The sequence below is a fragment of the Buceros rhinoceros genome, unplaced genomic scaffold (assembly GCF_000710305.1).
Source record: "Buceros rhinoceros silvestris isolate BGI_N320 unplaced genomic scaffold, ASM71030v1 scaffold8648, whole genome shotgun sequence".
Classification (NCBI taxonomy): Eukaryota; Metazoa; Chordata; class Aves; order Bucerotiformes; family Bucerotidae; genus Buceros; species Buceros rhinoceros.
In genome coordinates this window covers 91,574-107,595 of record NW_010426300.1, presented here as the reverse complement: position 1 = coordinate 107,595, position 16,022 = coordinate 91,574, and the positions used below count along the sequence as shown (strand labels likewise).

Below are 16,022 nucleotides of genomic sequence, written 5' to 3'. Positions count from 1 at the left end.
AAAGCACCTTCAGAATTTAAGGATGAACGGAGAATAGTGTTGGAATACAGACTAGGGAAAACTGGTAATCAAAAAAGCTATTGCATCGTGTAATTGATAACCCAGAACCTATAAATCACAAGAAAACATTACAATAATAAATACTAGGGGCAGAGCTTACCATACAGCACAGGTTTTAATTTCCTAGGAATGGATTTTCTGTAACAAGAACAGAACTCATCTTTTATCTTCATCATTTTGTTACCATTTATTAGGTCCCCAGTGAGTAGCACCCTCCCTCCTGGTAGTATCTAGCATGGTGACATAGTTACAGTGAAAGCGGTAGTATTCCTTGTAGGCAAGAAACAGTGGTTTTCTGTATCGTGTATGCCCTTAAAAATTCCTGATAGTACTTTTGTATGGTGCTTCCCCCTGTGCTGATATGCGCATTCTTTATATTCCTTTCAGAAATGTTCAGGAGTGCACATTCACGTTTTCTTTGGCAGTTTGGTGGGAGTTGTTTTAGTAACAATCTAGCGTTGGCAGGATCTGTATTGCTTGTTAAGCAAATCGGCTGCTTCAGCCTCCTGTGCTAACAATACAGACTTCGAATCTGAAGCCTTGCACATTTAAAGTCCGGACTTCCCTACAATTAGGTTTGTTATCCTTTCATTTGAAAAAGGTCTGAAAAAATGTCAGAAATACTCTATCGTAGATACAGTCACTAGAACCTTTACTGCATTTGTTTGCTTCTTACTTGCTTTTTGCCTACTGAGTCCAAAAGCCATGAAACCCTCAGTCCTGGACCCTACATATTTTTGGAAAAGCGCACCTGACTTGTTGCGGTGCAGCTGGGCTGCTTTACCTTGCAGTAAATGGCTACCATGTGTAATCCTGGTGCAAACTCCATCTTTGCCAAAGGGATCATGGCCAAAGGGAGGATGAAAGATGTATGAGCATCTTAGCATTGTGCTCTGGCAAATGAAGCCTGAGATTGAGAAACCCGTGATACCTAGTCCTGATGCTCAAATGGGTGTTTATAGTGGTGTAAATCTACCACTTGTTCTTTCTGCATCTATTTCCCTGTGTAGTACCAAGCAAACCAAGCAAAAAGGTGCTAGCTGTGGCTGTTTGTATTGTGCTGCTGACACACCACCGTTGCAAGGACTTTTCCCTGATCTGTTACCTGATTGGGGAGTCATATCAAGCAGCTGCACTGTTCATTTGACAGCTTCACTGAAGCAGTGAGATTCTGCTTGTGTAGTAGGCGGCTGGGCTGGAAGGAGAGATCTACCTTCCCCATTCCACACCGTGTCTTTGTGGCACACATGTACGTAACTAGACGAGTGATTTCATATCCCCAATCTCAAGACTGACTCAGGGGTTTGGCCATATTTTGAAAGAGCTTTGTGATGTTTTAGCGGCTAGGACCTAAACAGTTGTTTTGTAGACTCGTAGAGATGCAAAGGAGGCTGTTTCATCAGGGGAAATCAGTCGCTGGGCTGTGAGAAGGTAAGTTTAGCACTACAGAATGATTCAGCTTGGTGACTTTCCTTGGTTTCTAGAAGCAGTATGTAAGCTCAGAGGCTTAACCCAGCCTCTAGTATAATCACTCTCAAACTAGCATTGTATCATCTCTTTTGCAGAATGCTTCTAGACAGATTTTGGTGGTATTATTGTCGATTTACAGTGAATGCATAATATATTACAGCAGTTTGCCCCAGACAGTCTTGGATTTGCTAACTCTTTCCTAAGGAGTTACCCAAGCCAGTGCCAGGAGGAGCTGGCAGAAGTGGTTGAAGTCTTGCTGCTGCTCAATTATCTCATCCTATCATATCCTGTCATAGATTTTTCCCCTATTAAATATGTTCTATTTTAATTTCATTTGCATAATTGACAATCTTTGTTTGTTTAGCTTAAAAAAACCCCAAAACAAACCCGAAGTTAAAGAAGCAAGCAAGCTTAACAAACCAAACAAAAATTTCCTGGGGACTCTGACCATGGAGAAGAAAACATTGCGAATAAAGCACTTTGAATGAAATCGTGATTACTTATGCAAATGCACAAACTACTCCTGATCACACAAGCAAGTTAGGTCCTTAATTGTGGTTTATTTATTTCAGATTGGAAATACTGCAGCTGTATGCAAGCATATATGTCCACGCTTTCAGTACCTTTCCCCCCTCTTTTCCCACAGTGGATTTGTGTTCTTAGCGGTGCCAAAATGACTTTAAACACAGAATCACAGAATGTTAGGGGCTGGAAGGGACCTCTGGAAATCATTTAGTCCAACCCCTCTGCTAGAGCAGGTTCACATAGAGCAGGTTGGACAGAATTGCATCCAGGCAGGTTTTTAGTATCTCCGGAGAAGGAGACTCTACAACCTCTCTGGGCAGCCTGTTCCAGTGTTCTGTCACCCTCAAAGTAATGAAGTTTTTCCTTGTGTTCATTATGAAACTTACTGTGTTCCAGTTTGTGGCCATTGTCCATGTCCTGTCGCTGGACACCACTGAAAAGAGACTGGCCTCATCCTCTTGACACCTACCTTTTAGATATTTCTAGGCATTAATAAGATCCCCTCTCAGTCTTTTCATCTCCAGGCTGAACAGATGCAGGTCTCTCAGTCTTTCCTCTAGAAGAGATGCTCCAGTCCATACTCAAGTATGGACTTGTAGCTTGTAGGTAAGCCAGAGTTTTGGCCAGAAGTGATATGATTGACATTTTAAAAGGATATAAATATTAACCGTCAATTTAATTGTGTGTGTGGGAAATGTGTGTGTGTTCAGACACAGGTCCTTCTTCTAGTCTTCCATGTCAGCCCGTTGTGATTTGTGGGACTCTGCTATGGCTTGAGCTGGAGGAAAGCCCTTGCTGCATGACACATCAAAGCTGTAGTTGACATTGAGTGTAGAGAAAGTTACAAAGCAAAGGCAATTGGAACCTCCCCAAATGCTTCAAGAGCAAACTGTGACATTTTCCCCCTTGTTTTTATTTGATTTAATGATTTGGCTTCAAGTCAGTTTTTGTCTTGATCATTGTTTAGTTTCAACTGAGCTGCATTTTGCCCTCCCCCTTTTCTCCTTCCCATCCACTGCAATTCTTTCTGCATACATCCTTGCTGAGGCATTTCTTCAGTAGAAATAGCAAGGGAGGCATGCAGAATTGGTGGTCACTGTAGTGGTGACCGTCCAAACTACAAGGATGGTTTCCGGGGTATCCCCTCTTAAACAGTCTGTAGGGTGTCCCAAGGTCCTGAGCATTCAGCTTGGGAGATTATTGCTCCAGGCTTTTGTGAGTTTTTGTTCTAGTAAGACCAGGTTGTACCCAGTCTATAAGGAACACTTGGATGCATGAAGCTCTAGATATACCTGGTTAGTTCTTGACGTACGATTAGATTGTAGTCCCAGTGTTCACCCAGACTTGGGAAATGGGCCATGCTCTTGGGCCCTGCAGGTCACACACTCGCTTTGGGAATGGCCCCAGTGGAAGTATTACAGGGTTAGTGCTTGCCCTGATCTTGTAGCCTTTTAAACTTTAGGTGGAACTGCAACATTTACCCTTGGACTTCCACAGGGCTCTTTCCTACAGCCTTAAGAGGAACCAAGTCAGGTTCATGTGGGTTTGGAAAAACTGTAGCTGCTCCTGTTTTGCTCCTCTTTCTGAAACGATTGGGAATCTATGAGAAGGGAGTGAACAAATGTATAGGAAAAGTAGCTCAAAGTGTTTTATCAACCATTATGTTATCTATCAGTTCAAATAAAGAGCCAGGTGTATTTAAAAAAAAAAGCAAACCAATCAACCTTCCCACTGAAGTGTGTAAAGCATAATGCATCTAGCAGGGTTTTGACCTAATAAATGTTATTTTACTTCTTTCCATCTTCAGTGCAACTCCTGAATTTAAATGCACCGTGCTCCACTTAAAAACTTGCTGTACCCTTTCAACCTTGTAAAGTTTCTGCATTTGGATTTGCTTTACACGCTGCCCTGTTTGCTGGGAGCAGCTTAGCCCACATTGGTTACTTAAATAAAAGAACAATATAAAGTAAACAGTCTCAGATATTGTTGCCCTTTGTAGACTGTGTGAAATCCCTAGTTAAGAAAAAGACTACCCAAAAATTTTAATATGGCAAAGTGATAAAATGTGAATATATGCTTGTGATACTGATCCTAACTAGTGCAGGAAAACAAAAGAAAATTGAGTTAGCCTTATTATTTTTCAAATTCTTTTTATCCTGCAGTCCTTTTTCTCACAAACCACTAGAATTTAATTTGGGTGGTTCAGCAAACCTACAGTCAGATGCAGACTTGATTTATAGAAGCTGCTATTAAAAGCTGATTATGTGTGCATGAAACAAACAGTGGAGCTCAATTAATTAAAATGCCTCCTTGAAAGACTTTTCTGCGGGAGTTTGTTTTATAATTCAGTTTATACTGTATGTTTAGCTTTAGATGCACTTCAGAAACTCAAGAGCACACCCTTTCCTAATTAATTCCATTTAATAACTGTTTGCTTTCATTGTGCACTGGAAAACATCTGTAATGAATGGTTTGTCCTAAACCATATATGCATGTAGTCTTTCCACTGTGCGATTTAGTACCCTCTGGTGCTGTGTATGGAAATTTTCCTACTTACCTCCAGTACTTATTCATGGCTGATTCCAACTCCTTTTTTTATTTTTTCTTTGACAGTTGGGGGAGTGGTGGACCTGGGCTAGTTAAAGCTCGCTGAGTTGCTTGATATGGTTCCTCATATGTTTGCATGAATGCAGTTTTCACTGTGGTGATGAGAAGGAATTAAAGGCTGGTGGCAGAGCAAAATGTAGAACTAACTCTTTCTGTCGGACTGATGGAAGTGCCTTTGAAGCTGTGCAGTGAGTCCTGTGGAAAGGACTCATGAGCATGACTGAAATGACCATGTCTGCACTTGGCACTTGCAGGAAACTCTTGTGTGGCTTTGGTGTTTGCTGCAAAGCTCTGTCTGCAAATTGCCTCTGAGAGGGGAAAAGGTGTTCTAGTTGTGAGGGCTGTTGCAAGCGCAGGGTAGAGGCAGCCACTAAGTTCATCCTCTGAAGGGCTGAGTTCCTGTACGTCTTATGGTCAGTGGTTTTCTTCACTGAGTTTTTCAGATAGCTTTAAAATGTTAAATCCTAAGACCTGGTATTCTGTGCCTGTGGCCAACTGATTGCCTTGTAACTAGATGTTGCAGCTGAATGTTGACAACTACCTACTGTTTGTCTCCGTCTTTGTAAATCATTACCATTTCTAACCACGGAATAAGTTAATTCTCCCTTGATCCAGGCTCCTTCCAGTCTGTTGTGTTGTTTTCAGTACTTTTGCTGACTTGCATGTCTCGAACGAGCTGCATGTGTTACCACATGAGCACTATTATTCCTTTTAAAGGCATTTCCATGCTATAGTCTTTGACTTGAACAAGGAGTGTGACATGCTTTGAGTTTGGATTTTTGTTTCTTTCATTGTCACTTTGTACTTAATTCTTCTGTGAATTAAAGACGTTGTCCACAAAGCCAAGCCATGATGATGATGATTGACACTTTGGGTTTGTGAGTTGCCATGGTGTGGTCAAACCAAGCACATGCAATATTCTGGGAAAGTAAGCCAAATATATAGGTATCATGGCTAGAGGCAATTTTCTCATTCATCTAATAGGTCTCTCCTTATTTTTGCACTCTAATATCAAAAGATATATGTCTTTGGTTTTGTGTATTAGAAATGTTCGCAGTATGAAGTTTTTAATGTAACTATTGAGAGACCACAAATTATTATTTGAGATATACCACTTTGATTTTCCAAGCTATTATGGAAGAAGTCCAGTTCCAGTAAAGTATTTTGCTCAGATATTAAAATGATTACTAGAAGCCAAATGTTGAGAACAAGCCTGAATCAGTATTTATTGAGCACAGCTGGTGATCTATCAAGCATCTACCGCTAGTGTTCAAGGGCAATTGGAGTGAGGGATTTGCACTGTTGCGTTATTGTAAAGAATAGATCTAATGGATCAAGGACATTTCAGAGGTCTGACTTTAAGAAATCCACCTGGCGCCTGACCTGAGCAAAGGGTGCTGTGTAATAATTCAAAAGGCTCTTTGGTACAGCAAGTGGGAAGTGACCTATTTGCAATACCAAAACCGAACAGCCATGTGTTTTGGCAATTTAATACTCTAGCAGTTAATGTGGTGATAATAAATAGGCTTCCAGCATGCTCTGCTTCTGTCTGTATTTGAGAAGATAGTCTAAGGCCCTGATGAATGATTATAGGGTTTTATAGGTAAAAGAATGGAAAACTCTTGTCCAACCAAGTGATTGGGTAATGATTCGAAGGTTAGACCTCAAGAAAGAATCCTCTCTTGCTTGTGTAAAAGCAGCTCTGTGTTTCCCCACCTGTCAGCACAGCAGTGAGGGCTGGGGTGGCTCTGGAGAGCCCATGTGACTGCAAGGGTTGGTTTCCTTGCTAAAGCACAGGGTATCTGTAGCGCAGTGTTTGCATCCCAATAGCCCCAGTTAGAATAAAAGTGCATGTAGGAGGGGGAAATAATTATTTATGTGCGATCAGAACTGACCTTGTATAATGGTATGGGTGTTGTGCATATCCTTTCTTTCATCCGTTGCTAATGAGAATATCATAGGAATTTGGTAGAAATTAATATTTCTTTCTAATTAAAAAGTCACGTGTTTTATTTTTGTTAAGTAAGCATAGACTCTGTAGACTATTTTCCACTTCCAGTATAGAGCATTTATGATTTCCAGTGGTAGGGTGTGATAGTGGCTAAAACTAGAAATGATGTAGAGGGATAAACCGGAGGATAACCGGGACAGAGAGGCACCCTAGCATCTTCCAGGTTCAGCGCTGCACCAGGGTTCAGAGCTGCATCAGGGAAAATCTGATTACTTGGAAAAAGGTAGTTGTTCTGCATTTCTCACCTTCCTTCTTACTACCACTTCATTGTCTTGAGCAAAACCTGAAAGAAATCTATAGGAGACAATTGGAATAGAAGAAGAAGAGCCAGGGAATTTTCTGCAGTTCTGTTATTTCCCACAATTCTGTCATGACTTTCTCTTTCTTGCTGTGCTTGACATTTTTTCCCTCCAACCTTCTTCCTGTCTCCTATTTTCCCACCAAATTCACATTTGATATGTATAGCTCCTATCTTTTCCTGTTGCCATATTAAACTGTAAGTATTGTGTGTCCAGCTCAAATATACATCCATGCAAATCGATAGTATCTATTCAGTATCTTAGTGCTTCTATAGATTTCTATGTGCTCTCTCTCTAAATCAGAGTGAGATTGGAGTGACCAGACACAGAGGCTGTTTGATGAAGAACTTATGCAGCTTCTTCACCCACATGTTCATGTGGACGTGTGCTTGATCACCCCTGTATAAGTAGCAGAGAGCTGAGAGAGGATGATGTGGAAATCATCTTCTCTTTCCTTTCTGCCCTTTCCTTTCTTCCTAGCAACTCTCACAGTGTTTCAGGTGAGGGGTGATCAGCCTGAATTAACACGGCTGAAAAAGCATGGGGTGTTTATGGTGTATATGCTGAGGTTTGGTTTCTGTAATCTCATTATCTGATGAAGTCAAAGTGAAATATCTCTACCAAGAAAGTTTAAAAGAGACATGAAAGGTTGTTGGAGGTACAAGAGTGTTGTTACAAAGTAGTAACAATTATTAAGCTGTGAGCAAGATTTCCCACGTTCCAGTGGTCTCAGCTTGCTCTGGGTTTTGTTCTCCCACTTTTATTTAAAGTTGCACTGTTTGCACTGCTCATCCTGACTGAGGCTTTGGAGGCTGCCAGCCCTTCAGGCAAGGAATCTCTGCCCCTCAGGGCAGACTCTTCTGGCTACAAGCATACAGATATAGTTTGATGGTGCCTCATCAGATCTTCTGTCATTAATCAAAATGAGATTTCAGTGTAAATATGTAAACACATTTTGGTCTGTGGGCCCAAACCTAGACTCTGGAAATGCTCTAATGGTAATGAACCTGCAGTAGAAAAGGATGTTGGCTGGGCTTTCTAAGCTGAGAAACCCAGCTCCCACCCCACTGAAATCAGGGTTGGACAATGCTCTTTGCATATTGAAATTGGATTCTATAGGCTTTTAAATGAGTTCCACATCTGTATTTTCTTGTGTTCTTCTGGTAGGAAGGTTGCTGCTGAAGAACTGCAGTGCATGAGGATCCTGTCATCACGATTAGAGAATATGTTCCTTGTGTGTCCTTCCTCTGCTCTGTCTCTTGGGAGTAGATTGTTTATATTGCTAGAAATTGTTAATGCAGTTAAACTGTCTTCCAGCATGCAAACCTATGTCATTCCACTCTGTTAGTGTCCCTTGGCTAAAAATGAATGCTTTGATGTAATTGTGTTTGAGTTGCTTTATGATTTATTAACAATTCCATTAAAATACCATGGATGTCTGCTACAGTGAGGGAGTTAGGCAATCCACAGTAGAAAAGACATGAAGTTTCACCAAAAAACAAGATTTTTTTTTCCCTTCCCCGCTGCCCCCCTTTATTTTTTTTCTTTTTTTGATTCCCCTTTGTAAAAAAAAAAAAAAAAAGAATCAGATTCAGCACTGTTCAGGAGCTTGGATAGGATTTCAGGGATGGATTAAAAATATTCCTGAATAAACTGTTTTCTGTTAATGCAGAGTAGCAGCTTCATAGGTGCAGCTTCAAGAATAAACCTGTTTTTAAGAACAGCGGTGTAAGCTTACTTGAGAGCTCAACTCCAGCACTGCCAAAAGAGAATCACCATTTCTACAGCAGTTGGCTCTCTGCTGCTGTTTCTGTCCCTCTCTGCAAGTTAGTGCAGGATGGTCAAATTGAAATGACAAGAAGCTTGTGAATTGCTTTAGTTCTTACACAGTTGATTTCACATGTTAATAAATTGATTTTGCACATTAAAAATGTGTATTAATGTTTTCTAGTATGATGTATTATGGATAACCTTGGGAATTTTTTTCTAGCATTTGATATCTTATTTTGTAAATTCTCTCTCTAGAGACCTTAAGGTTGGACATTTTTATTTTCTATGCATGTTCCATGCAAATTCAGCAGAAACATAGCTTCAGTCTTGGTTGTGTGTGGGTTTTTAAAAGCAAAGTCTTTATTGTGTGTATCCAATTACTCTAAAAAATGTTCATGACGTCCAGTGCAAGAAGCAGCAGCAACATACTGCACAACTGGAAGTATATAGTGATTAATTAGCCGCAATATATTTTGAAAGATGGTGAGCTTTTAAATTATATTTTTAACTATTACTTAAAGCTGAGTAAATTTTCCCTAAAGAGATGCAGCTCTTTTTTTTAGATTTAATTTTTAAGTTAATTGTGCACAGCTATCAAGCATAACATTTTTGTAGAAGTCACAAAAAGTTGCTTAGGTCATGCTTCAACAGCTGAGGCTCATATCCAGTGTTGTCACTCTGTGCTTCACTGCTAGTGAGTCCGTATTTTGGACGAGATATTTAAAGTGCCATCTGGCCAACCATGGAGGAAGTAAAAGAGTTATGACCCCGTCTTAAAAATACTCCCCCCACCCTCAAATAGAATGGATGTCCTAGAAAATGTTCTTTTCTTTGAAATGCCTCCCACTGCATGTAAAAGCTGGTGTTTAAAATACTTTGGTCCCTGCCTTTACCTGTCTGTTCAATTGTGCACCTTGGCAGTAGCTTGTTATTTTGTAAGCTGTTTGAGTTGAAGATGTAAAGTAATATAAGGTTTTACAGTGAATGTTTTTTCTGTGTTTTTTCTTTTTTTTTAGATACGTCAAGAAGTGTCAAGGCATCTCCAGAAACAGCTGAAATCTTTTTTCAGAAGTTAAGAAATAAATATGAATTCACAATCCTGGTGACCTTAAAACAAGCCCATTTGAATTCAGGGGTTATTCTCTCTATTCATCATTTAGATCACAGGTAAGTACTGCTACCTTTATGTTAGTTAATGAAAGTGAGTGTATTTATACAATCAAAATTTGGACATAAATTAGGGCAAAATCATTGCGTAGCAGGTCATTTGCAAATATTTATAGTGTTTGGGTAGGCATATTGTGCAAATTCGTAAAAATTCACAAGTCCAAGTCAGGCAAGGGAAAGTGGAACAGCTGTTACTCTTTAAAAGTCTCTTGGCACCAAGGGCATGAAAAGCCAGTTGTCTCTTGTTGTTCATAACTGTAAGGACCAGATGCTCAGCTGATGTAAAACTGTCACGTCAATGGAGCTACAGTGATTCACAGAACCTGTCCCTGTATATCCACCTCTTCAGTGGTTGATTTTTCACACTGCAAGCAGTTATAAAAAAAGCCAAAAAATCCTCCAGTTATGGGCTTACACCTCCATGAACGGCAGAGCACTTTACTGAAAATGTTGTGAGCCTTAAAAAAAAAAAAAGTGAATGACACAGAGCATTTAAGGATTGTCCTTTTGATAGGATAACGACTGCTAGAGACATAAGGTATTCTTTATATATCTGTCTGAGTAATAGCTATTAAAGATAACCACCCTACCTATGACAGAATAAAAAGGAGTTTTAAAATGTGCACTTTCTAAGCAGTCATTAGCACAAACAACAGATGATCTCTGCTTTAGGTTCACAGTCCTTCTTATTTTCCTGTGTACAATCCCTTAGTTATTTCTTGATGATTTTAGTACAACAGAGGAAAAAAGAGGTAAAGACAGGTGTTCAAGAAAGCAAAATATCTGTTTCTTTTACATGAGCGTACAAGTTTTCATTAGCAGGCATGGTGACAATTGTTTTGTGCTAAAAGATGCTCCAATTTTACTTGTACTCTATTTTCCAGAGGCCCCATCTTTGACAATCCACCTGTTTAAAAAACCAAACAAACCACAAAACAAACAAAAAGAAGAAAACAAGGGAAAACATTCCCAAGGATCATTACGCCAAGTTTATAAAAGCATCTTTTAACATTGCAAGGGGGAGGTTGAATGCCTCCTGGATGATGTTTACAGATGTTATGTCATAGAAGAGCCAAGGGGCTTCTCTGTTAACTGTTACCTACTTCTCATCTGCAGGAATGAGCAATTTGCAAGGGGCAGAACTGGGCTGCTGTAATTACTGAGTTTTGAACTCAGCCTATGTACCATCATAGGTGCAAGTCATCCCAGATGGAAAAGTTTATTCTGTCTCAAATGAGAGAGTAGGTCTGCAGAGCCAGCTATGCCCTAACAAAGCTTGTCTCTACATTTGTAGGAGGAATGTGGATTGGTTGGGCTACTGACAGGGCTACTGCAACTCTATTTGAAATTTCAAAATTAGAGATGTAACCTTCATGCGCCAAAACAGCTGCAGAGGTGGACAAAGAGATCAGCAATGTGAAACTCTCAGTCTCTGGAAAAGACAATAACCATAGGCTTTCTGAGAGGAGGCAGTGTTGGCTAGAAAGCTTTTCCTTGCCTCAGGAATGGCATGAAGAAAGAGACATGCCATAGAAGATAAAAAAAATGTGTAGGGTATGACTGAGCAAAACAAACGGCCAGCTGGGAGAAAACACTGCCACTTAGTGAACATAAAGAGTGATAAAAGTGCAAAAATTAATGTGTGTTGGACTTTCATTGGAGGGCTGCAGAAGAATTTGAGATATTGTTTGGGAAAATAATTAATTCTTGAAGTGCTTGAAGCTGGGCAAGTAGACCTGCCTTTGGTCTTATGCAAATGAGAATGGATTCTGTCCAGCCATAGCAAAGGAAAGGAAAAGTTAGAGCAGTGCCTGGTGTCCAGGTTGCGTAGCTGTACAAACGTGATGCTGCTTATCTCATCTGAATCTGTTTCATCCATGACATCTGCTCATGCCCGTTGTAAAATATGGTTGTAAAAGGGTGACAAACATTGGTATATTTTTAGGGATGAGTGATTAGATTTTTAACAATATATTGGTAACATTAATACTTTTTCAAGAAATTTCTCTCACACCTGAAATATTTGCAGGTTATATTGTTACATTTTCACCCTCTTCTGTTTACCTGCACATCAGAATCTGAACTGTCTAACTGCAAGGGGAGGCATTTTCAAGGTTTCTAGCTGCAATCAGAAGATGTGCATTGTGTCTGTAGGTGTTTTAACTGTGGATGCATAACTTCGTGGCACTGCTGAGCATTTTTGAAGCCCTTTTTCTCTTAACTGTGAAAATTTTTAGTACTCTAATGTTAGAGGTATGAAAAATTAAGATAACCCAGTTCTCACCTTGCTGAAAAAAAATCCTGCTACCATTTTAGCCAGTGTAACCTTTTTATCTTCCTATGTCCTCTTAAGTGATGCCTAGTGTTTTTAATTTTTCTATAGGGATGTATGCTTCATGTATGGTTTTGGAGTCTTCTTGTAAGCCTTTGGATAATGAAACAGGAAGGGGAAAAAAAAGCCTTTAAGTTGTTTAGGCAAATAGAATCACTTATAAGACCAGCTTTGGGTGAGTGGCTAAAGAACAATCCACTTGTGAATATTCTGTTCCTTTCTTGGAGGAATATTAGCTAATCTATTTAAAAAGAAGCTTGAAGAATTTGTTTTAAAAATATTAAGCCTAATCTGATACCTGATATAGTCAGGGTACAGGAAAATCAAAACATTTGTTTAAAAAGTGGAAAAACGTATGTTCATTTATTCAGTGGCTTGGGAAATATTTAATGCATTTTCGAAAATAAAGTAAAAACTCATCCTCTTTTTGCATGGGTCCAGGGACTTCAGTGCAAAGATGCTAATTTACAACAGTTGAGGACTTTTCCAAAATTGCAGTTACTTTTAAAATTTTATGGTTTTCTTTAAAACTATATACTTCAAAGAGCTCACATGATTCAGAGTTTACTGATCCAGTCTGTGCTGTCTGGTTTAGTGTTGGGGTTTTTTCTGTCGTTCTTTTTTTCTGGTTTCCTTTTGAGGAACTTCAAAAATGAGTATTTCCACCGAGATACAGTGATGCAGCTACCTAAGGTTTTGAGTCCGAAGAAGTTGACAGGACTGCTCTCCAAAATTTTCACTCTAATGATGTAGTGAGTGCTACCCGTGAGCTATTGGCTATTTGCAGAAGTTCTCCATGTAAATCTGAGGCTTGGGCATTTGCTGAGGCTGGGCTGTTGCTGTCATCACAAGAAGTAGCTCCTAAAATGATTTTCTGCAGATATAGTAATCTTTTTCTACTCTATTAAAGCTTTTATTTTTCTTTTCCTAGTCGAATATCAAAGCTGTCTTCCCCCTTTACACTATAATTCTTTTCTCTAGTATTTAATATATTCAAATCTTTTAAAACTGGTCTTAAAGTCAAAGAATCTGAAAAGATACCTGTAACTATCCCTTTCTTATTTGCTCATATTCTTCCACAGAGATTGATTTTTTCACCACTGACTAGAGCAGGCAAGGAGTTCAGAAAGTGGTAGTTTTGGGTACAGTGTGGAGATGATACTTACAAGCAAACTCTTGTAGTGTCAGGGAATCCAAGATGGACATCAATAATCATTCAGATGAGTTTCAGGCAGCTGAATGCATCTTTCTAGGTAGATTTACGTATGGCATGTATCTGAAATATTGAAGTTTAAAATGTTTTCTTAGCTTGAAAGCATCACCTTGATGACACAGAGTTCCCTGTCTAAAATGGGTTGTACTTTACCATACCAAGGTAAATATTTTGAATGATGTTAAGTGATGTCTTAAGTTCAAGTGGAAGCACTGATAAACAGTGATTGCTGTGTGCTTGCTCTCAGCCTTCAGTTTACACTGTATTATCCTGATGATTTAACTTCTGAATTTGTCTCACCTTCTTGATGGAAGAATCAGCAGAGAGATGATTTTAATCTGCAGTGGGGTTGTAATATATGTTACGTCTCACTATTCCATCATATATTTTCATTTAATTTGCAACAGTGGAGAGATATAATAAAGCTTTTTCCTCCCTTCATGATTAGATTACTTTATGCAGCTAGTGTAATATTTGAATCTCTTGAGGTACTGCGTATTAGGACCCTTAAAGGGTGAGTTCACTAGATTGTAGTTTAACCATTTGTTTCTTCAGTTAATATTTTTTTATATCATGGGAGTGCTGAAATCAATAGAACGTTATGGTCAGGCGTGCCCTACACTTAATTGTATGTCTACTAGTTTATTCAATTTCTGCCTCACTTTGTTTTCACAGCTCTTGGTATCTTGTGAATTCTGCTTTCAAATGGGCTGTAACTGTACAGCAGTTTCAAATGTCTTTCAGTATGACTTTTTCTCTCTTACTGATTTAGGTACACAAGGAGATAAGTTGCCGGAAGTGAACTCCTGATGCATGAGTTTTGTTCTATCATTTGATGATCATACTAAAATAGAGGTGGAACTATATGTTCCCTGCTTTTGATGTATGAGTGTCTGTATTGCTGGACTGCAGTGTGAAGTCTCCTCTCCAACACCACAAAACCTGCTGCGAATACACTACACTTAGAAAAGCTTTCAATATTTACCACTTAAGCCAACAGTGTAGAGTTATGTTGGTTTTGTTTGAGGAGGTGCTCTCGCCCTCCCCATCAATAACTTGCATAGCAGATGTTAGGAAACAATAACATGGGATTCATTTTCAAATGGTAAAGCTGTACGTGTCTGTTCCCTGTGCAGAAAGAAGTAGGAGCTTGTTTCTGCTTTTTAAACCCCTCCATGCTGTTTCTTGCTGGAAGAGTGGAGCGTTGTACTATTCTGCATTTTGGGTTTTTTTGGTAATAAACCTTAGTTGCTGTTTCTTACTGGTCTGACAATAGATATGAACTCTCTTAAATTTGATCATAACCGTGAATTGATTTCAAATTGTCTTCCTCTAGTGTTTTAAACTCCTCTGGTGTCAGCCTTCTTTTCTTTTGATGAAGTTTGGCATGTTTCATCAGTGGCGTCAAAAAAAAAAAAGGTGTTTTCTTTTGTTCGTTCACTGCTTGTCTAGTGTACATGAAGATTCTGTGCAACAGAGGATTCTCTGCGTAGACACTGCCAGCTTGTCTGGGCTCTTTCCTCTGTCCCAAAAGAGGAATGTTCCTTGTTCCTCTTGATTTGGGAGATTAACTTCTATCCCTGAGTATGTGGTTGGATGGAAGTATTTGTAAAGCAGTTTTGTGTTATACGTAGTCTAATGTCTTCATAATGTTGAGAATGACATCTTTCTTTAAGTGTTGGTTGTAAGGGATGTTATTAAGTTGATTGATGCCTTGTCACTGTTGCCTGGGGTTTTTTGCTTCAGTTTAGTTAATGCTTCATGACCAAAAAAAAAAAAAAAAAAAAGAAAAAAATTGCCAGTAGAATGTAATTCTTGTAATGCTCCCCACCTTAAAAACACCTTCCTGTTACTTTTGTTAAATCAAATGAGGCCAGCCTGTTTGCTGATTGATGTAAATCATTGTAGTGCCAACTAATCCAGAGTGATTTGTTTGAGAACTTGATACAAAATTCTCGTATGAGTCTGGATCCTGTGGTTCAAATCCTTACAGTTTGAGACTCATGACAGACCTACTTGAATAAGAGACAAGAAATTTGTCCCTGGTTATCTTGGGCTTGTGTCTGTGGTGGGGGTGGGGTTGGTAACAGAGGTGAGGGTTAGTGCAGTAAGAAGCTTTGAGAAGCTCCCCTGTCTCTAAGTCAGACCCACCTCTGGCCAAGGCGGAGCCAATCAGCACCTCTTCAATAACACATTTAAGAGGAGAAAAACCTGTGGGGCTTTTTTGTTGTTTTGGAGGTTCTTTTGTTTTGGAGAGGAGTGGGACAGGAGGGAGAATCAACCATGTGGACACCCAGCTCAGTGAGGAAGCAGAGGGGGACACACCGGAGCAGCCATTCCCCTCTGGCCCCTGGTGAGACAGCAGGCTGAGCCTTTGCAGCCTCAGAGATCAAATGTGGGGCAGAATCCCATCTGTGTGCCATGGAGGACCCCGCACCCTAGCAGGGGACTGTGCCCAAAGAAGGCCGTGACTCTGAGGAAAGCCCTCACTGGAGCAGTCTTTCACTGGGAGGATTGCAGGAGAAGTTTGTGGAGGACTGTCTCCTGTGGAAGAGATGCTGTGTTGCT

The 16,022-nt window shown here is 39.7% G+C and overlaps 1 protein-coding gene across 1 annotated transcript in view; it reads left to right on the top strand.

Moving 5' to 3' along the window:
- Positions 1-9,758: 9,758 nt before the first annotated feature.
- NELL2 (NEL-like 2 (chicken)) overlaps positions 9,759-16,022 on the top strand; it is a gene marked incomplete at both ends in the record, with an annotated part of 90,903 nt that continues 84,639 nt past the window's right edge. The window contains one exon of the mRNA XM_010141454.1: positions 9,759-9,909. Coding sequence (XP_010139756.1) covers positions 9,759-9,909 — 151 coding nt within the window. The remainder of the gene's footprint in view (positions 9,910-16,022) is intronic.